Source organism: Brachionichthys hirsutus, chromosome 20 (genome assembly GCF_040956055.1).
Source record: "Brachionichthys hirsutus isolate HB-005 chromosome 20, CSIRO-AGI_Bhir_v1, whole genome shotgun sequence".
NCBI classification, from domain to species: domain Eukaryota; kingdom Metazoa; phylum Chordata; class Actinopteri; order Lophiiformes; family Brachionichthyidae; genus Brachionichthys; species Brachionichthys hirsutus.
The window spans coordinates 6,012,243-6,035,288 of NC_090916.1; the positions used below are offsets into that span (position 1 = coordinate 6,012,243).

General features: G+C 43.8%; 2 protein-coding genes across 2 annotated transcripts; one reads left to right on the plus strand and one right to left on the minus strand.

Annotated features, from left to right (window-relative positions):
- Positions 1-1,634: 1,634 nt before the first annotated feature.
- On the plus strand, positions 1,635-3,681 carry sf3b6 (splicing factor 3b, subunit 6). The gene is made up of 4 exons (XM_068753819.1): positions 1,635-1,760; positions 2,367-2,485; positions 2,829-2,967; positions 3,127-3,681. Exons 1-4 carry the CDS (start codon positions 1,731-1,733, stop codon positions 3,214-3,216), a joined length of 378 nt encoding a protein of 125 aa, XP_068609920.1. The 5' UTR covers positions 1,635-1,730; the 3' UTR covers positions 3,217-3,681.
- A 1,829-nt stretch (positions 3,682-5,510) lies between these two features.
- vsnl1a (visinin-like 1a) lies at positions 5,511-16,978 on the minus strand. Its single transcript, XM_068753503.1, has 3 exons — positions 16,817-16,978; positions 6,141-6,356; positions 5,511-5,912 (listed from the first exon to the last, which is right to left on the minus strand). Exons 1-3 carry the CDS (start codon positions 16,976-16,978, stop codon positions 5,715-5,717), a joined length of 576 nt encoding a protein of 191 aa, XP_068609604.1. The 3' UTR covers positions 5,511-5,714.
- Between the last annotated feature and the right edge of the window lie 6,068 nt (positions 16,979-23,046).

The following is a 23,046-nucleotide window of genomic DNA, read 5'->3' on the forward strand; positions in this document are numbered from 1 at the left end:
ACATTATATTTGATTAATAACAAGCAATTATTATTTAGATCACATGCTAAAGCTAATGAAATCAATTATATGAAATTAATTTTATAATCTGGACTTGACCGCTGAGGCCCAACATTTATGAAAAGTTGTAAAATAAAATTGGTGTAATCACTTAATCAATGCTATCAAGTCAATAATTTAGACTCAAAAAAGTTTGAAATTTACGATTCGGTTGAATCTATTTTTTCTATTACTACTTAATTAAAACTTAAGGACAACAAAGGTTTGGGTTTTGATGCTAACCGACGTTATATTTATATGTAGCGTTAGCATAGCTAATATTCCAAAAAAAAACATTAGCATATTCATTATTGGCGAATTACATTACAGGTGCTGAATAAAAGGCTGATTTAGTAATGCAACGACTCTCATGAAGTTTACATTTACGTACCATACTAGACACCGTTCGCGAACATTTACTCACATTATTACCAGAAATTCTGCCGAGTCTTCAACTCAAGGTGAAAACCGCAAGCTAACTTCATCAATGTCGGCCTCGTGACGTCAAACCCGCCGCAGCGGCGCGACGCGTTACTTTAAATATAAAACACGCAACTCTTTCTTCAGGTGAACAATATTGTCACAAATGAGCCGCTCGACTGCTCGTGAAACTATTTTAAGTGGTTGTTATATTCAGTTCAAACAATCTCCACAGCAAACCGACGCGTTAGTATCACTTACGACGAAAGGCCAACTTCAAAAATCTCCTCACATTTCCCCCCATTTTTTGTCCGTAACCCGGAACTGACATACGTATTATTATTATTTTTATTACACGGCATCCATCTTAGATAATGTTACCTTTCAGTCACGACACACAGGAACGGCAATAATTCACATAGAGAACAAATAATGTCCTGTAAGATTTCCTGTTCACCCCACCCCCCCCCCACCATCAAATTAAATCTGTTCACTGCACCAGGAGACTTTAACCCGGCAATGATTTAATTGAACGCCATTTGATCTTGTCTTACACAGAAAGCATATTTTCATATTTTTTGTTCAAGTTGTTCTTCTTAACAGTATTAAGTATTGCGCAAACGGGGTGGTGCGTCCCACATGAAATTATGTAATATTATGAGATGTAAATAATTGATCCTTTTGATCAAAACTACCTTGTCATTTTTGTTAAATTATTTTCGATCTGATCCATCCAACCTTTGCATTAGTCAAATCACTAGGGGGAGCTAAAGTACCATTTTAAACTGATGTAGTTTTTCCAATCACAGAGCACCTGGTTGTTAACATGAACAGTATGTTTACTGTTTATTTGTTGAAATGTCGTTCTGCAGGTAAAATTTTCAAAACACAGTATAAATAAATAACAATGAAATTAATAAGTCATCTTCAGAGAAAATATTGAGGGTTTGGAACCGAATGCATATTTTATGATAAATAAAGTCACTCAGTGAGATTTTATGCCAATATGCGGAGAGCTTTAATGAGTTTTAATAATTTATGCCTTGCCTGCTAACGTATCACAAGAGAATACATTTGATTAATGTCTGATGGTTGCGTTTGCCTGTAGTAAAGTCTTCTTCCGATGGAGGGCAGCAGCGTCATAATACGTGAAGTTGTTTACCCGGAAACAGGAAGTCAGTCGTCACTCATCGCCAGCCGCCATTTTAAACTCGAGAGCGAAACTGCGTGTTTGTTTTTAAGCGGTGCAAATTACACATAAATACTCGACCATGGCTATGCAAGCAGCGAAACGCGCTAATGTAAGTCTGAACGAATTGATTGGTGATTTGATTTGAATGCTTTATATCCTATAATGGATATAACGTTAATTTATGAGCTTTGGACGTGGCATGATTTGAGTTTAGCATACGGTTAGCCGCTAAGCATGCTAAGAAGTTGAAAACAATCACACGGCCTGAACCTAACAGCGTTTCAGTCGTTTATTGTAACGGTACGTCACAAGTAGAAGGCAGCTTGGGTAGGATCTTGTGGTCTGACAAATTATTACAAACGCGTTGATAGGTGACATTTTCTCATCAGGGCCATCGGTTGATAATCTGATAGTTAGCCATGTTTAGCTATATTGCTCTCCACTGTTCTAATTTGATTGATGTAACTAATACATGTTTTTAGGAGGGCTGTATGTTCTCTGGGACGCTGTTATACATCGAATAACTAGAACTGGCCGTGTACATTAATCGAAGGACATTTTTACCCCGGTGTAACTGACGGGATTTTATGATTTTGTTTTTCGCTGTTAAAAGGAGGACTGAATGCATGCCTGTGCATTGCTGGTAAAGTTTCTAAAGCCTTGCACTGTCTTGTTATCTGTCAAGATGTTAATGTTTGTCTTTTGTATGCTGCAGATACGATTACCTCCAGAGGTGAACAGAATATTATACATCAGGAATCTTCCTTACAAGATCACAGCAGAGGAAATGTATGACATCTTTGGCAAATATGGGCCAATACGTCAAATCAGAACGTGAGTGTTATAAACACATATCATGCACATTCACATCCCTGTGGCATTTACGGTGATAAAAATCTACCAGAGGAAGTAGTCATTGTTTCATTAAATATCGCTGTAGGATCAGCTATGCAATAATCATCACTTGAAAGAGTCAAATGTCAATTGTTTTTCAATTATAGAGGACCTACACAGTGCCTGTCAGGCAATTCTATCATGGCTGATTCGTGTTTATGTTAATATATGGGGGAAGTAGATTCTAGCAGATAATTAACAAATGTTTCTTTATGGTTCATCTTGTTCTAACAATAATTTAAACACTCATTCGTTGTCGCTTTCCTCCTTTCGTTTTTCTCAGGGGGAACACACCAGAATCAAGAGGAACGGCCTACGTGGTTTATGAAGACATATTCGATGCCAAGAACGCCTGCGACCATCTGTCTGGCTTCAACGTCTGCAACCGCTACCTGGTTGTCCTCTACTACAATGCAAACAGAGTACGTATGAGCTTTACTATTGCCGGTATTACGGCGCACTCACGGAATGTGTTTCACTTATAGGTCAAACACAAATTTTGTTTTGGTATTTAACATTGTAACATATGTAACATTCAGTCAAAAGTTGATTAAGATGGATTTCTTTTTGTCTTTTAATAGGCTTTTCAGAAGATGGATACAAAGAAGAAAGAGGAACAGTTGAAGCTACTAAAAGAAAAATACGGCATCAACACAGACCCTCCAAAATAAAATTCCAACTTCCCATTTCATTTCCATGCCCCCTATTTTTATTTTTTATTATTATTCCTGTGCAATACTCTTACGTATCTGAAGAGTTTGTCCGATTTCCATTACCATACTTGTTCGACTCAATGCAACTAGGGAGCAGTTTTGTAACTTTGATTTATTAAAATGTTCCTCAAAATTCAACTCTCGGTTTGATCTTCATTGGCAGACGTATCCTGATATTCTGGTTTTCAATCACCTCGACATGAATCAAGTCTTATGAGGGATTAGATATTTACTGGTCAAAGTACTTGCCCTGGGAAAGATGTTTAATCTCCCAGAGCACATGGTTTTTCAGTGCTGTTTTGCCTCTATTCCTTTGGCTTATTTAGATCCAACCTTGGTCATTGATGCTGTGATTTACAATAGTATTGATAACGATGTGAAGTGAATGATTTGTGTAAAATAAACTTTTTTTTAAAAATTGAACTGTATTGATGTAACTGAGTGAACTCATGTAAAATCGATAGCTTATACGGATAAAATGTTCGTTTGACAGACCAGAGAAGAGCCCATAGAAGATCCTTTTATTAGATTAAATCACAACACAGGGAGTACTGCAGCCATGTCATCAGGGACAACAATACATGCTACAAACGAATCCTCGTACACGTTTGCGTTTGCTTACATTTGGTATGTTGATAGCAGTAACAGTAATAGCAGGCTTGGAACCAGGAACATTGGCCAACGGTGTTGATGTAAAGAAGTTCATCTTATCTGGGGGGGGCGACGTGACGACGGGACTGTCAACGCTGGGCCTTTATTGCGACTGTGTGTTATGACACGCCGCATCTGTAACGTCCTGCGGCTTTTCGACTCAACGGAGCATCGATGCAGGTTGGAAAGAGTCTGCTGTGCTTTCAGACACTCCCGGGTAAACTCATTGAAACGTAATGGTGGTCTGACATGTTAACTTCCCAATCCTTTTCAAGAGGTATACCGCTCTGAACTTCTCTACACTTGGCATTTGCATCGGAACGTGTACAATGTGAGAGAAGGGAGTAAAAAAGTACAAAAAGATATACTGATTGAGAGGACGATACTTTTGACAGGCAGGGCAAACGGTCCAATCTAAGTACACACATGGCTTTGCAACGAGGGTTGTCTTCTACTAGTAACAGCGTGGCAGGAGACGCCGTTCCCTGCTCCTCTCACTCCTGGCAGTCGTATAATTCCACTGGAAAAGACTATGAAGGAAGCTCAAAGGCTGCGTGGGTCTTACTCCTTCTCCTCCCTAATGCTCAGACTCTAGAAACCTCATTGAATTATTCATACTGATATGCAACCTGCAGGCTAACAGGAAGGGGGAAACAAAAAGTGGATGAGATGGTGACAGTTTGATAACAATGCACTCTAGCTATAGATGAATGCTTAGTTCACTCTAATCTAATCTAATCTGACTCCAGCTAACCTAAGTGTCACTCATTCTCCAGCAAACCAGAATGTAAATGTTTGATTTCGCTTGCTTCCTGTCTATTTGCATCTCTATTTTATATATATATATATATACTCTTTTAATATCTGGATTTAAACAGTGGATTCCTCCGAGTTCAGTTTTACTGTGAGTTTTGAATGCAGGGATTTTTTTTAGGTTTTAGCGACATATACTGAAGTTAATCTGAGGAAACATGCTCCCACATTTAAAGCAGTCAAATAAAAAAAAGAAAACATCTCGACAGATCACAAAAATCACATCCCGTACAACAACACCAAGAAAGGACCTGCTTAATTGGAATTTTCCTCCCTATTAAAGAAAAGAAAAGAAAAGTTTTCTCGTCATTTCTCTCCAGTGTCACCGCGCTGCTTGGATAAGGCTTTCTGTCTGCAATTCCAGGATGCAGGAACGAGGAGCTTTTTAAGGCAGAACTAAAGGCATGCAAATTAACTACGTTTACATTTTCGTTCTTTTTTTTTTTGACAGTACAAGCAAGTTTTTTGGAAGCAGGAGTTGGACAAATGCTAATCCATCTCTTCTAAAAATGGATGGATTAATGTGTCTGAGTATTATGGTACACGTACGGCTAGCATCGGTAAACTCGGAACAATAAATAGAGTAGCGGCAAATTTAACGCGGCACATCACGGATGCGCAAGCAAGATGAGACTGCATGGAGTAATTTGCACACTTCACATTTTGGCAGTTGATCTTTGAATAATTTAAATATATATATATTTCTATATCTATATATTATCTGTGCGAGGTGTACATATGTGTGTGTGTGTTGCACCAGCACACTGTTTTATGTTGTGTGTAATCTTTTTTTTTTTTTATAGCAAATAACATTCTCATGCACACGAGTGTTTCAAACACAAGAAGCAGATCCATTGAAAGGTAGTCCAAGCATTTTTTTTTCTTTTTTCTTTTTTCTTTTTCAGTGGAAATAGCTGCAAACCGAATGGAACATGAAATTCTTTCTGTGCAGTCCGTGGCGGCCGGTGGAGCTCTCCGCTCGCCCCTCCGGCCTATTTCTGGAGGTCACACTGCAGGAGCAATACGATGGACGGGTCGCCCTTGGCCGCCTCTTTGAACTCCTCCAGGGAGATCTGGTCGTCGTTGTTCTTGTCCATCTTGGAGAAGATCTTGTCCACCCTCTGCTGGGGCGTCAGGCCGTCCTCGTTCATTTTCATCATGATCACAGTGCCCACCATCTTGTAGATCGCCTGCGGGGAGAGAGAGAGGGGAGAGGAGCAGCTTACTTCTTCTCTTCTTACTTCCTGAGTGACGCGCGGATACAACGCGAGAGAGGAAACAAGTTAGTCAGACATGCCCATCCTGAGACAACAACATCCTAGAACAGCGAAGCAACCCCTGTAAGATGGACACGTGTGTGTGTGTGTGTGTGTGTGTGTCTACAGGCATGAGAGCCTTATTGGTCCTCGTCGCGCTACCTCAATGATCTCCAGCATCTCCACCCGTGTGATCTTGCCGTCTCCGTCCAGGTCGTACATGTTGAAGGCCCAGTTGAGTTTCTGCTCGAAGCTGCCCCGTGACGTGATGGACAACGCGCAGATGAACTCTCTGAAGTCAATTGTGCCGTCGCCGTTCTTGTCAAAAGTCCTAAAGGCGTGCTGGGCGAACTTGGAGGCGTCGCCGTAAGGGAAGAACTGGAACGAGACACAAACGAGACACAAACGTTTTAATCCATTCATGCGTTCATTCATTTTCTTTACCGCTTCGTCTGATATTGAATAACAAATATTACGTGGTACAAACTCTGTCGGTAATCTGAGCCGAGGGAGGCTCCCCGAGGACATGACAACAAGCAACAAACTGTTTTATTATTTGGGAAGACAAGCTGTGAAAAATCCGCCAGAAATCATCACATTTCGAGTTATTTGGCAAACATGTTAGCGAGCAAGTAGCGTTTTTAAACATCCAAAAAATGAGACGTGGAAATATTCAGTAAAGCTGATGAGGACGACGGCGTCCTCCGCGGTTCAGACTTGTCCAGCGCGTCCTTCGCTGCATACTGAGCGACATTCTGCTCAACGCAGACACGAATAACAAGACATGGATGCTGCCCTTGTGTCTCCTCAGAGGAGCCGCCCCGGCAAGAACAAACTGACTGCAGACACGATGAGGGGGGGGTCAATTGAGACAGTGAATCCTAATGGTGGGGAGAGATCGCAGTGGTTGGGAGGTAAAAAAGAAAAAAGAGAAAATGAATAAGGAGGATGATAAATAAGACGGGTTTGGACAGCAAAAGGCAGTTCTGGTTGCAAACTCCAAGTGTGATCTAACAGAGATGAGATGAAGCAGTCTGAAAGATGGACAAGGAGAATAAATGGGTGTGGCAGAGAAAATGTGAGCGGGCGTGTGACGGTTACTCCGCCATTGTGCTCCAGAGGAGACTCAGTAATTTGAGGGAGAAAGCCCCCATGTAGGAACGTAACAGGAACATTCTCTGCATCCATGTGACTTGGCTTTCCTAAAGCAAGAGCTTTGAGTCGGGGGGAGGGGGGGTGATGGAGACATGAGGAGGTGTGAGGGAAGTGATGCAGGAGAGACGATGGGCGGAGGAAGCCACTGCGGCGCCCCGACAATCTGGCAAGTTATGAAACACTTTGTTGTGTAAAACATGGCGATGAGACTCCTCTGAGTTTCTTTGTCAGGTGTCAGAAACAAGCGGCAGCTTGTCGAGGTTTAAAAAAAACTTAAAATCTTTACTAGATGGCGCCCAGACAGCGCCGACATGAAACCACAGCTTCTCGCCTTCGTAGCCGTGGATATTAGGCCGTTAACGCTTCCGTTAAGTCTTAGTCCTCTTCTAAATGGGCTCTCATGCGCCATTATGGCTGTTTGATACGGCTCTTTTGGATCGGTCATCAAAGGACAGGCAGAACGCCAGGCGGGCAGGAACAGCTGGCTCAATAAAGGCTAATGCTGGCTGGCTGCCTGCGTCAGAGGGCGCGTGTGTGTGTGTGTGGCGAGGCGCATTCTAGCAAACACACACACACACGCAAGCTCCACGCAGAGATGACCCACAGCATGCTGGAAAGGGGAGCATTAAAGCCTGCAGGCCGGCACCGGTGCTGACCCCCCCCCACCCCCCACCCCCCCACCAGTCACACCCAAGCGAGGCCGTTTCACACCAAGCGAACGGTGACTGATGGCGAGATCGTAGCTCTCCTCTAACGGGGGGGGGGGGCTCGCCGGTCGCAGGCGTCGCATGAAGTTAAGATAACTTCAGAGTTCGGTGAGAGCGGCGTCCGCTCCGGATTCGGCGTCCTGTAAATCAAACGCCTCCAGGGAGGAGGCTCCGACTGTCAGGATTTAAACGCAACGAAGATTTATTTTCTGCGTGTGCGTTCCGGCGCAGTTTGAGAAGCTTCTGATTTCACGAAACTGGATTATTGTCACCCGAGTCCTGGCGCTGGCCCAAACGGACCTCTTCCCGTCGACCCGGTTTCCAGAAGAAAAGGCGTCGCCCCACGACTCCAGCCTCGGGCTGCTCTGTCGCGTCTCCCTCTCATTGCTGCTTCCATTATCCAAACACACACACACACACACAGACACACACCTCTAAACACTTCTGGGAGCCTCAGAGCTCATTTGAGGAATATGGATGGCTCAATATCATTTTTTACTCGTGGATAAATGTTATCGTTACCTGCAAGTGGTGCCAAAAGAGAAATGAACCCCTCGCTGCTCACTGAGTGCCCAAACAGCGAGGATAGAATTCAGCTTAATAAAACAGAATGAAAATGTACGAGTTTCTGCTCAGCTTTCATGAAGCCCAGGAGGTCGTCCTTCCTCGCTTGCTGCCCTCCGGGCGTGGCCTCGTATCAACGATGTGCAGCGGGTTGTAGAGGTCAGACTGAGGCTGTAATTTGCCCTTCAAAGAATCGCAGGTCTCTGTTTTCGTGCCAGCGACACACACTCAAAGACGAGCTGCTCCTTGTTCCTCCCGCCGTGGCACCGGAGGGCTGGGTGACTCGTGACTTACGGGTCACACATCCCTTCGCTAACAGACATTTTTGGAGAGACACACTTAGCGGGACCTCGGCTGTACGGCTGTTTGCTTCTCCTCATCGACGAATCTCTTACGCTTCCCCACTGAGCGAAAGATGGAATACATGCATAATCCACTGCTGGGGTATTTACTGTGTGTGTGTGAGAGAGGGAGAGAGAGAGAGAGACATGGAGCCTGCATGTGCTCTTACATAAACCCTCAGTGACATGCCAAAAAAGCAGCAGACACGCAGCCAGAGCGCTGATCAGCATGGGCCGATTCTCCACCGAGCAAGTCGTCCATTAGCGATGTGGAAGTTATTATAAAATGTGCTCTTCGTCATTAACTAGCGAATCATCTCATCTTCGAAAACCGTTGGAAGAAGCCGTTTACCCGAAGGAATCTTCCCCCAGAAAAACAAATAAATAAAAACACACACTGAGCTAACTTGATGACGATTCCATCACCAAATGACGGCTAATATAATCAGAGGTCCCTGTTGCTCCGAAAGACGTACGGGGAATATGTTTTCATGTACATCGTTGCAGCGGTTTGCCACTAAAGGAAACCGATAAAACAGTACGTACTTTCTACTTAGCAAGATGAGTTAGCGTTAGCGTTGGATTTTTTTATGTAGGTAACCGCAGGATGTGGGGAACTTTCAGACACTTTGTCATCCATCCCAGAACAGACGTATCAGGGAGCCATTATTCCCAGTCCAGCAGTCACTTCAAGAAGATGACCTGAACGCATCAAGATTCATGACGCAATCTACGACAAGTCAAACGTGGCGGCCGTCTAGTCAGACACCTTCACGGTCAAGGGCGATGAAATTCCTTGGACTTGAGGGATCAGTATTTGAGAGAGAGAGAGAGAGAGAGAGAGACAATAGGCTTCCAAAGAAAAGAGGCCTTCTGGTTAAACCGTAACCCAAAGTTGGTAAGCGTAATAATAATGAACATTTGTCACATGTATGTTGTTAGTTTGTTCGTCCCATGAATCAACCGGCCGATCGTTTATCTCGTGATTTAGGAGGAATTTGGTACAGACTCAGCACCCATCTGTTCGCACTGACTCTGCATCAGGAGCTCGAACGTCAGCGTACCAGCAGATGGCGCTGTTGCGTGGGGTTAACGAGAAAAAGCTATCGTCGTTGCAGAGAGAATGGCAAGAGAGAAGGAGCGGAGTAAACTGCAAAGAGAGATAAATTAATCCGACTGCATACAAAACGATATCCTCTATCAATGGCCTCGATCGGGAACCGCCCATTCCGGTGCTGAAAGCGGCTAAACGCACGTCCTGTATGGGTCATATATTCATATCGCGTCTAACACATTCTAGCAAAGGTTATTTTTCTGTCTCTTTCTAATATTAAGTATAGAAAAGCAGCTAAGCAAGGCAAGAAGCAGAGCGTGACTCGCTTCTGGCTGCCACGTATGAGAGCCAGACCTGAAGGCTACCCTGACGCGCTTCAAACCGAAGCAGAACGGGGGGGGGGGGATTTCAAAAATAGGACTTGCTTGCTTCATCACGCCAGAGGTGTCTCTAAAATGACTCGTCTCCAAGTTCTTGGCAAGATAAATCCACAGCAGCTTGAGCAGTCTGAAGCCATCTTTTTTTTTTTTTAAAGCCCATAATCGGCCTTGCGAGCTTCTCCGGGCCAGAAAGGGAAGAAAGAGGGAGCAGAAGGAAAGAGTGGAGTGAGATGAAGTGTGTGAACACCACACGACAGGAATCAGAGCGCGCAGACTCGCCCTCGGTTTCTCTGCCTTCATCTTTCGTACTGTGCCTGCGCTCCACATGACTCATCGGACAACCCTGGATGTTCATCCTCGAGCAGAAACGCATCCTTCCTGTTTGCGTCTGAACGAATCCGCATGCAAACACGACTTTGCACTCCCTGCTGCCTTCACATCGATGTTGAGGATCTTCAATGTCGGGGCTCTTCCCAAAAATAGCTCGAGTTGAAAATCTACTAAAACACGTCGATCATAAATGAATTACATATTCCAAATAATTCTTAAATAAAAATTAAAAACAATGTTTGGGCTCATACAACACAGCTCGGAGTCAGGATCCAATCAAATGGCTTCCTAATCATCCTGAGTAGATTCTAACAGTCCGTGGAAATCCTTGAACTTAACACCCAATGCGTGACTGTGTTGTTTTCGTAATGCTGCGCCTTCCTCAAAGCTTTAAAATCAGCCACAGAGGAATATCCAGAGGTCCGAGCATGTAGTTTTATCCGCTGTGAGTTTGTTGTGCACAGAACAGCACCACCCTTTCCCTTTCTCGTCGACCATTCCTGACATATATCAGCACTTTCCCCCGTCTGATGAATGTTTGAGGTTCCTCGAGGGGTTACCGACTCGGTTTGCTACAAAATGCTCACTTCTCTTTTCAAACTCCTCCAGGGTGTAATAAAAAAAAAAGGACTTCTACCATTTATTTGTGGCAGCCACGACATCCGCAGCGTAAACGCATCAGTAAATGCAACGATTGTGACAAAGCCAACCCGTCCTGCCGTCCGGCGTCATCAATACCACGTTTCCTTTCGATCGCTTTCAATAACGAAAAAACATGAAGCATAATAAATCATTTATGACGGCAATTTGTCAACAAATACATTTGTTGATCACTATTTAAATTTGGATTGATATACTCAGATGTGTTCTACCTGCGTGGTTTGAGATGTTGAGCCCTCGTTTTGGTCATTTACGCATTCATTGTCTGCAGAGGATGAACCCTGTGACTTCTGATCCTATACCGTGTCCGTTACTTTGGTTTATGGTCAACACAGCTCCAAAATATTGACTTTCTATCTTATCTACTGCATAAGCTCTCAAAACATCTTAAATGCCTTGTCTTGTTCATCCTAAAACAAAGTGCTAAATGGTTTTTAATTTATCTATAGGTCTGAAGTGTCATTACGATGTCCAGCATTCACATAAAGTTTTTTTTTTTTAATTGTTTCTGATTGTTATGTCTAAATTATCCTACAATTAAATGCTATTTATAGCCCCTGTCTTTTAGGCAAAACTTCCATTACATCAGTAAATAAGAATGACCGCAAATGGCAGAGCGAAGACAAGAGAGTAAAAATGGGACACAAGATAAGGAGGAGGGACAGAAAGGGTAAGCTCGGCTCTAACCTAATAATCTCCTCCTCTAAAGCACAACAGGCTGGGCAGAGGAAATCGTTTGCAAGGCCTTCCTTATTTAAAAGGTACTCTGACAAATGCAATATAAACTGACTGTATTTCCAGTCCGTATTAAAATCAACACCAACTGTGTTGGTGTAGAAAAGAAAGCAGCTGAAAACAGTCAACTGGCCTAATAAGAAGCGCTTTGAAGATGTTCCTGCTCCCGTCCGATTGGCTCCTTCAGTTCTGCTTTCTCTCCTAAAGCTCATTTAGAATGCGCCTCGTCCGCTAACGGTGACGCTAGTGGGAAACCATCACCAATTTTCTGTTCTGAAAATCCACAGGGGCAAAAGGAAAAAAGAGATGTTTTCAAGTGAACGCTAACTACTTCCTGCAGCTTAAATGTATCATCTGAACGTCTGCGTGTGTGTGTGTGTGTGTGTGTGTGCGTGTGTGTGTGTGTGTGTGTGGCATGAGAGCTCCCGAAATGACGAAAAGCTATTTTTAGTATTTTGCAGCTACTTGGGAAAGAAAGAAGGGAGGTAAGAGAGCAAGTGGGCAAAGACAATGATGTATGAAGAGAGAGAGAGAGAGAGAGAGAGAGAGAGAGGGGCTGGGAAGAGGAGAAGATGGATGTTACGCAACATTATAAGGGCCACTTACAAGGAAAATAAAAGGCTGCCATTTGCTGGTGTGAAAAGGGTTCGGTACCGTTCCAGTTTGAGCTGCTGCAACGTAAAGTAACTAGAATTCAACACACGATTACAATTTAAATAAAGCTGTAAAAAAAAATCCCGTTAATCCCGTTATAGTATTACCTTCAATAATTTGTCTCCTTGACCATGAAAAACTGCCAGTAAAATCTGAAATAATATCGGGATCAATATTAGTTAGATTACATTTTCTCAAAAATCAGTTAAAAATACGCATCAACTCTGATTCAATTTTACTTTTCATGGTTGGTGTATAAAGATACCAAGAACAATTTAGAGCCTTTTGGTGATGATCCAGATCATGATGTGGACGGTGTAGATCCAGCTTTGAGAGGAATGAGCTGCTCGGCGGAGGTCTGTGCTCCGAGTGCTTTTATAGTTTGAATTGTGTTTTTTTTTTAAATGCCTCTCGAGATTTCTCGTCATGGTAACGACTCAGTAACGACTAAAAGTACATCACATTTTAGACAGTAAATCATCTGTCTGTTTTGCTATTGTTTGCTTTTTCTAAACTCCAGTGTTTTTCATTCGGCTTCATCGTGGTTTGCCTCAGAGACTTTTCAGTCACATCCCAATAAATAACAGCGGATTATATTCTATTTCTATTTTCCTCTGCCTTTTGAATACATTCCCTGTTATCTCTGGTTGTGTGGGAGACAAAACTAAACCTAAGCTAAGAACCACTGTCTCAACCAGGATTTCTATCTCTGCTGCGATCAGATGATGTCAGCGTCCGTTTGTTGCTCCATTTGACTTCCTATCATTCTACCAGCTGTCTGTCTGTCTGTCTGTGTGTCTGTCTGGGGAGGTTTTAGGGACTCTCACAGTGAGTGCTTTTGAATGACCAAGAGTTCACATGCACACACAAATACGCCACGCCCGCCAAGAGAAAAAGCCTTGGGGCGGTGTAAGCGAGAAGCACCAGAGCGGAATTCATCCAAGCAGTGCATCTGGATTCAGGTCAGCATCTCTGTGTGTGTGTGTGTGTGTGTGTGCGCATTGTTCATCACAATATTGCCTTCAGTCTCACTCTAAAGCAACAAACCAGGACTTCAGTGTTTATATTTTTCATTTCGAAATGTCAGATCTTTTTCACAATCATCCAAATGATGATGTTGAACAACCTTTGAAATATAAGACTACTATTATTTTTTTTTTGCCACGAAGTAGCTGCAAGCACAAAATACGAAGATAAAAAAAATCTGAATGTTTTGTCTGTAGTTCTACTTTGTGCTACTTCGTGCATATTTCCGTAGACGGAATAGCAGAATGAGTCTAAGACACAGAGGATTGCTGCGTGCAGCACAAACCATGACGAAGTCCATTATATTGACCTCTACCTCGTCTCTGTAACATCAGCAGTGCACTAAATGGCAGGAGACCAGCAATCATGTCCTTATCGACCCTCACTGGCACAGACCCGTCTCATGCAATCAGGCTAACAGGACTTAAGTTATACGGTAAACTTTTAAACAAAGGAATAGCGCGTCCCCGAAAGTGCACGGATCGCTGCCTTCCTTCTTTTTATAGATTTGTGTAGATTGGTGTGGCTGCTGCCTCTTCATGCATCAATAACAACAACAAAAAGACAAGGAATCCAGTGACAGAATCTATCGCCTCAACACCGCAGGGTGTCGTTATCCTGTTACGAATGGCTCCCGCTGAGGTGGGTGTGTCAGGGATGAGACATTTCACACGCTGCTCTACGCAGACGCTCGAGTGTGAATTGTCAGGGAGGCCTCACTTCCATTTTTACAGCGCGGTCTGACATATGGCCGTTCCACTAAAAACGTGAGACTCCACTGGGGAACAGAAACCTGTGGGAGGAGGTCAGTGTAATGACGCTGACCGGTATTGAACACTGAAGTCGCAGATTGATGTCCTCTGATCTGTAATTAATTCATCTCTTGACACCAATAGTCTAATCCAGGACTGGTCTTTCTTTCTTTTGTATCCAGGTTACGTACCGGTAATATTTGAAGGTTGACTCGGAAGCAGTTTGGAAGACATTTCAAACGAACAGGAGTCCAGGCGCTTCACATTCAACCGTCGCAGCTGTAGTTTGTCGTCCCGCTCATTCATCTTAGTCATCACACAGGTACATCAGCAGGAAGTCTCACGAGTATTACTCGTTTTATTCTCCCCTGCATTTCCTGCCCTGTTTCTAACGATGGCATTCAGCGCTGTTAGAGTGAAAGCATGAGCTTGCAAAGAGATGCAGTTCAACAGGAAACCTGACACGCCCGCTTTTCTCACAAAATCCAGCTCCCTTGAAAAAAACGTATCGCGTGGCTGTCTAGGTAATGTCAGTCAGAATCACCAGGAGGTCAATGTACCCAATAAGATGAAACCATACTTATGTAGACAGAAACAAAAGGTGCTGCCGCTATTCAGTAGAGTTTACATTAACGGTAGGCGTCATATTTAATTATTCTTTTGAATACAATAATAGATCAAGATGAATTTCAGAATTTGTGTTTGAAACGTCTTTGAATGATCTAAAATGTGTTACTTTTAATGAGTTCTCTTACAGGACAGCGTAATTGATGACACCGCTGACGCTGATCAAATGACTCTCTCAGCGCTAACAATGCAGAGTATGCAAAGAGACCCTGCAGACTGCCCTGAGACACGCTCACCTATTATTTCCAGACAGCGTGCGACACCTGCGCTCTCCCTTTGGTTCTTTTCTCGCTTCCTGTTCTTTCATGGCTCCCCCCCCCCTCCCTCTCCACTCTCCCATCTTTATCGTTTTCCTGTCCTCACACTTCTTTGTCACAGTCTGAAAGATGATTACCTCCACGAAAGGCTCGGAGAATCAAAGCGCTGAGAGATGTAGAATAAAAGAAAGATACGGACGGGCGAGAGCACCGTCTGCCTATTTCCTCCCGAGGCGGCGTGTGGCGTCCATGCAGCAAGCCAAGTGGAGGTAACACCGCATTTAGCTTCCAGGCTAGGTGGCGGTGGGGCTTCTGTGAAATGTGGTTGATACAAATACTGAGGAGGAGAGACGGCAGTGACGCACACATTTTCATGCATTTCACACGACTGCATCCGAACTAACGACCGATAAATAAAGTATGTGCATCCTATCGCTGCCCGTCACAGTAACTCGCTTTCAGCTGTTCTGTCTCGCTCTCCCTCCCACTAAACATATGACCCCCCCCCCCCCCACACACACACACACACACAAAGAGAAGCAGCTACAGAGACACAGAGTCACTCTTCACAGGAACAATCTGTCCTATTAATGTGAGGTCGAATCAGACCAATTTTCCACTTATCATCCCTCTGGATTTAAATAAAGCCCTATCACCGATGCCCTGTTGCCTAGAAACGCAATAGCGTGCATCAATGATAGGATTTACACAGAAGCCTAAAGACCCCTTTGGATCTGAGCGGTGTTGCCCCCTTTGTGCGGCTGCCGCCGTGTTGTGATGCAAACGGATTTATTCCATCCATTCCAGCTTCTGTCCCTCCATCGGAGCCGCCGCGTTTCTTTTATTACCCAGGAGTTATTTCTCCAGTTCCATTTTCTAAAGTATTAATGGCCCGATAGTAAAAATGTCGGCTGCAGAAGTGATCTTCATTTGAATTTATCATCTGATGCTTTCGTCTTCGCTTCATCGCCGCGTCTCAGCAGACACATTTTAGAGTCCTTGACCTCAACGCGACCTCACGTAACCGCTGGCCATGGAGGCATTTACGATATTAAGTCCCAACACTTTCGTTCACGTCCATGAAAACGATCTGGAATTCAAAGAACTGAAGTAGAAACATTTGCATTATATATGTCGTATTTTCTGTGACTTTAGTCCTGCCTGTTTATAAATCAAGATTAATCAACCATGGATTAAACTCTATCGGTGTGGCTCTGTCTGCCTCTATCTTGGTTTTCCGCCTGGATACAGACGTAGCAAATGGAAACATGGCAGAATGTATTCTCCTGATCTTCATCCTAACCCTGTTAATATCAACTGTAGCGTATTGATTTCGTCTATTCAAAATGTATTCACGGCTAATAATCGACACCAAATGCAGCGGACTATTAATATTCCTTCCTGCCACTCCAGCCGGGCCCAATCTCGTCGTTAAAGGCGGAACGTCTTCTGCTTGAATTGATTTTAGTCAGACTGATTAAGCGATACGCCGTCCGTCCGTGTGAGTGTGTGTGTGAGTGTGAATGCTGTATTGTGCTGTGTGTGTGTGTGTGTGAGTGTAAACCATCTAATGACGGTGAATCGGCGGCGTCTCACCTTGACATAGAGCTGCTGGAACTCGTCCAGGTTGAGCCGACCGGTGGGACAGTCCTTCAGGAAACCCTTGTACCACTGCTTCAGCTCATGTTCATTAAACTCTGTGTTCCTCACCAGGTCCTCCATCACTTCAGGGGTCAGCTTGCTGTTCTGTTTCCCCATTTTGCCTACAGAAAGACCAAACATGCACAAAGTCAGACTAAGTCATCTTAAGGTCATTTCAATTAGAACAAGGACTTTATATATATATATATCTGAAGGAAATGTATTTGTAATTTTTAGATAGGATGTCATTAGCAGTATCTTAAATGTGAATTTGAGGATATTAACTCTTTGAGTGCCATTCACGTCTAAAGGCGTTTTTTGGAAACCTGACATTGGAACCTGCTTCTCTTCAACGGCCAATAACTCCGGAACACAAAATGGCAGGAACACACTTATTCTTTTCGAATGAAAGACAAGGCCTTCAGCTTTCATTTAACACAATCGATGTTTGAATAGTCATAGAAAAGAATATTCTGTGGGGCTTGGAACATCAGGCAAAAATGAGCGAAAACGGGGGCACTCAGCATATAGCTGAGGGGGAAATGGCTGGCACTCAATGAGTTACATTTTCATATGCAATTTAGAGTCATAATGCGTTCAAGCTTTGGGGCATCACCTTGTTTTATGATTGGATGATTGGAGCTCCTATAAGGTACTTAAACACCCTGGAAACAAACCACGCAGGACAGGAGTGTACAAACTGTGAGCTCCTGTCATGGGAGGTCCTCTCATTTCATTGGTTTTAGTCCTAACAGTAAAGTATATCAGTAAATAATGACCTCATGCATATTCATAAATCACCTCGCAGCATCTGCAGGCCCAGACTCCACATGGACATTTCATGTTGCTGCCATTAATCTAGTTTTCTGTTGCATTGGTGAACTGTTGCATTGATGAATGAATGCTTTTAAATACTACTCGTGCCCCGGCACAGGGAGTCTATTTTTACTTCAGCATTTGAATTAAAAAAAAAATTGAGATTTATATTTTTAGCACAAAGAAAAGTGAAAGTTAACAGAGTAATAATCGTTTAATACACATTCTGCATGTTAAAGCAGAACGCATGGTGCTGTGTGGGGTTATTTTTTTTGTCGCCGTGATAAAACGCTCTGTCGTTTTTATACAAGCGCTGCTCACACAGCGGCACATTGTTCTGTCTCTGTTTAAAATGCTGCCATGCTTCACATGATCGAGCGTAAGGAATCTTATCTAAGATGCTGATCATCTATTCTGCTCTACTGATGAAGCAGGGCAAGGGTTAAAGATGGATGGAAGGATGGATGGATGGATGGATGGATGGTGACCACTGTACCAATTGAATCAGGAAAACACCCTCCATTCTCCAAGAACGTTTAATTTGCTGGATCAATAATTTCCAGCCCTTCCTCAGTCGAATCCATTTGACTGTGATTATTCTGTCTTAATGACACGGTCGTCATGGTGATGGCGTCTGTGGTGTTTGGTGTTGAACGTTCCTTCGCTTCTCCGCTGGGAGCTGTCTGCGCCCAGCTGCCTCCATGAATAGCTCATGTGTCTGCACAGCACGGACGTCGCCACGTTCATTATCCAAACTACAATATTCATAACGGGATTGTTTTGGTTACGTTTTGGAGCATTTCCACTCCTGAGATGTTTAATATTTAGCTCGGAAAGAGTGTGAAGGACAAGACGTGTCATGCTGGTGATGATCCGTGAGTTCCTGGGGTGAGGACGCACTTTTTCTGAGGCCTGCTGTGGCGCGCTGGTTTGAAAAAAGCTCGATCTACGCATGCCTCTTCAAAGTCTTCCTCAAATCTTTCAAAAGCACACCTTAAGCTTTGCAACACATACAATATCTGTCATGTTTTGGTCATTATTCATTCATTCAAGCGGTTAAGAAGATGAATGAATTGTAGGTAATTAGATTTTAAAATATATATATATAAATACCCTGATACAAATATTTTTAAAGAGACCAATACCACCCTCCTGTCTGCATTCCACTCTAAAGTAAGGCTGTTAAAAAAAAGTACACAACGTTTAAAATCACGTTTATGGGGTTACGGGTGCTGAGCCGACGGGATTATGGCGGCCGCTTCATAATTGATGGCCAGACGTGAGCGTGGCGCAAATCTGTTCAAAGTACTGCCAGGAATGCAAAGAGCCCCCACCCCCACCCCCCACTCCCAAGATGCAAAACCATTTATATGAGTCTTTATCCAAATACAGTTTGTATATTTTACAAAAGAGTTAGAGATGTTTCCCTGAAAGTGTGTGCATCTCATTTGTTCTCCCACATTGCTGACGGACAGGAGGAAATGAACAGTTTTCCGTTTGGGGCCCGTTCAGAACCTCGACCGGCCCTTCAGGCAGCCCCTGCAGTGTAATTGGGAAACCAGTTATCGGAGCAAGATAGATATTCTTTGCCCTGAAATCCAATTTTTATAAATGCTTTCAGCCAGGCTCAGCAAGACACACCTCCGCCGAGGAATTTATACTGTCAGGAAATTCAAATGATGACGAATCGCTCCTCCAGGCTCCCTGCAGATTGAATGTGCCAGCATTAATTAATTATAAAAGAAATCACTGCTGTCCACGTGGTCATGAATTCGGTTAATTACATAACAGAAAAACAGAAAATACCATAAAAAAAATCGATTAAAATAAAAACACAGGCTAATGCATGAGATCATCAGCAGACTCTGAAGGAATGCCCAAACATGAACAGTTTCGACCAGGCTGATGCTCTGCAAAAAAAAAAAAAAAACTCATCTTGTAGATCTGTCATTAATTCAAGCCAGAATATCATCATTTTTGACCCAACTGAGTGACTGAACATCCTCCAGTCATTATTAGTTTTAAAAGGTCTGCATTAATTCGATTGGAGATTGATCCCAAAATATTAGAACTAGAATCATCTCATCATGATCGGTTAATTTCAACAGACTTTGACTTGTTAATTTAAAACAACTGTGTCCTAAATGACTTTTTAAGGTTAACACTGTCATCAGCACATAGATTCTATCTCCTGCTCAAAAGAGGAAGCCGGTTGGATACGAAGGACTCCAGGGAGGCGAAGAAGCCTCGTCTCTCTCGAACGGTGCGAAAAGAGCAGGAGCTGGAGTCTGTTTGATGTGTCCTCCCTCTGGAAGCACCATGCAGCGGCCCAGGAAGTGGTCAGAATGTAATGTTCCCATTGTCTCAAGCACACTTTCTTATTTTTTTTTGGGGGGAGGGGCTGTTGTTTCAGTAACATCACAGCCAGGCTCACCAAAAGGTGCTTTCAGGTGGAAATAACCTCATAACAGGTAGTCTTGTAGTCTTTTTAAAATCACATTGTGTGTATTTTGTGACAGGGTTAGACGTCAGTGGGTGGAAAACTCAAGTCAGCGTTAATCTTCTTCTATAGATATTCTATAGAATGTAAATATGGTGGAGCTGGAAACGATATTCCGTCTTCATAACTTAGCAAAAAAATGAGACGAGTCAATGCTATTCCGGTCCCATTCTTCATAATACAACTGGGCTAGCTGAGGCTAACTTAGGGAGCGACTGAGGGCTGTGGCTCAGGAGATCATCCATCCGTGACACGCCCTGCCCCGCCCTGCCCCGCCCTGCCCCGCCCCCCTCATTATTATTATTTTACAGAAGGGATTCACTCAGTTTTTATATTTTTTCCTCAAGGAGACACATGACAGCCTTGACACGACGCTGAGCAAATGCGTGTACCACTAATGCAACAGTGAGTATATACATTTGTATTTATACTGCTTGCATGTTTAAAGAGTGAACAGTTGCAGGCGTGATGACGCGTGTGGGCGCTGTGCATCTCAGACCGCGTGTCACACAGAACCGAGCTTAAGTGCTGCATTTCAAGGCGTCTCGTTATGAACACGATGCTGCAGCACATAAAGCCAGCGAGGAATGAAGCTATCATCCAATAATGCAACCTCCTGCGTGCTGCTTAGCATCCAATGACTTCTAATACGTGCGCAGTGTGTTCCTCATGTCTCTGTTTTCCTTCATTCATTCATGCAGCACTGAATCTGCATCTGAATTACGTCCGTGTGCTGCCAACAGCCCAGCGTCACATCACAATTATTACTTTATCTATTACAGCATTAAAGTGCTGGGGTGAGGGTTAGGGCACTCTCGCTATCCTTTCTTACCAAAAAGGTTGATTGAACTGTTAATTACCATATATTTTGCTATTACGCAACATTTATTCGCCTTTATTTTCTACTTTTTCATACAGGATGAGCAGACTTACAATGAGATTCTCACATTCTAGTGACCTTTCACCTGCTGCAACGAATGCAAGAAAGCCAAGGACCGCCCAGGCAGATTAAAAACTTTATAAAGATGATAGTGGAATCGTTATCGGGATACAAAACAATAGCTTTTTATTCTTCTTCAGGTATAGTCTCTGAATTCTCTAATTCCACCTCAAACCTGTCGCTTTGTGGAACCCAGCCTCTCGTATCCGTCCTATTATTGTTCCGCATCGACCTCGTACTGCAGCGCATCAAGTCGGAAATGAAAACTGTCTTTCAGTGCGATGCAAAATCTCTCGGTTCAGCTATCGTTTGACCGTCAGCATCCCGCAGATAACGAATGTTAAATACAGGAGAAGTGGATGAGCTACAAAAGCAGCCCCCCCCCAAAAAAAGGCATTGGGCAAATAAATGTATAGAGAAAGGGATGTGATTAGCGATGGATGCAGAGGCGTGAGACACGATAACATCACCGTGTTAGCTTTTAATTGTATACAAAATACAAATGTCCTCGTGCTTTCTATAGGAAAATGCTTTCTATAGGAAAATGCTTTCTATCGGCTTTATTTCAACCTGCAGCAACGCCAGCGAGGAGTCGAGTTTGGGACGAGACACTCTGGGACATTCTGCAGTGCAATGCAGAGCAGAGCATTAAATGCTGACTCCAGACCAGCCACGGCCCTTTGTCCACCAGAGCCCCTTAAGAGCCCCTTAAGAGCCCCTTAAGAGCCCCTTAAGAGCCAAACAATAAATAAATAATAAACAGGATGTGGATAGACACACATGTAGTTCTGTTCCAGAGCCAGCCATGCAGGCCATTATGTAACTGCCCCTCTCCACCATCATTTGCCAAACAGGGCGATGACCTTGAGAGCCAGGCAGAGGTCACGCCAGGCGGAGACAACATCAGACAAGACCTGGGTCTGAATCTGGAAAATGTACATGTGGAATATTTCTAAATCCTCCTCTAAGCAACGGTTTTGTGCGCGCGCGCGCACGCGTGCGTCTTCTGGAGGTAGAATGAGCGTAAAGGCGCAGTCGGATGAGCCTGCGGCTGTATTGATTTGCAAAAAAAAAAAAGTATCTTTAGTGTCGAATGAGGGCGACGAAGGGATAAGAAGACACACCACGCCCCCCACGCACACGCACACGCACACGCGCGCACACACACCCTTACTACATCAACATGTAGATCCATGTCTTCATCCCATAAACGTCCCGTGCAAAGTAACTTAAGCGATGTGATTTAAATGCCACACGCACTTTGCGTGCCAAACGCGCGCACGGCGTCGAAATGGATCAATCCCTGATGATGATGTTATTTGCGCCTCGTTAATATGGACACCAATAAATGCGTGAGTTGGATTGCATCGTGCCGCGTTTATGGTATATGATGCACTCCTGAAGGGAAGCCCTTAACGACGCACAGCGCGGAGCGTTTCATCCTACCTGGAGAGGTCCGGTCTGGTGCGTGGAGCGGTCCCCAAAAAAACCTGCGCGAGGACGGGAAACGACCGAAGCTGCGTCCCTGTCGAGCTAATGGCTGCTTAAAGGTGTTTCCGGACGTTTAGTTTAATTCTTGTAAAAGTTTTTTACGGGAGAAAAGTCACCCTCGACCTAAAGTAAAGCGGCGCGGTGCGCGTTGTGATGCTGCGCGCACACTGCTGCTGATATACTGCTGCCTCCGGGAGAGAGAGGGAGAGAGAGAGGGAGGGAGCGCGCGAGAGAGAGAGAGGGAGAGAGAGAGGGAGGGAGCGCGCGAGAGAGAGAGAGGGAGAGAGAGAGGGAGTGAGAGAGAGAGAGAGAGAGAGAGGCTCGCGCCTCTTTAGTTTCGCGCCACAAAAAGGATATTTAAAAAAAGAAAAAGACGACAGTAACTAGCTAGCTAACCAAAGCAGCTAGCCGGTGCTACGGTGCATGTCGGTCTTCAGT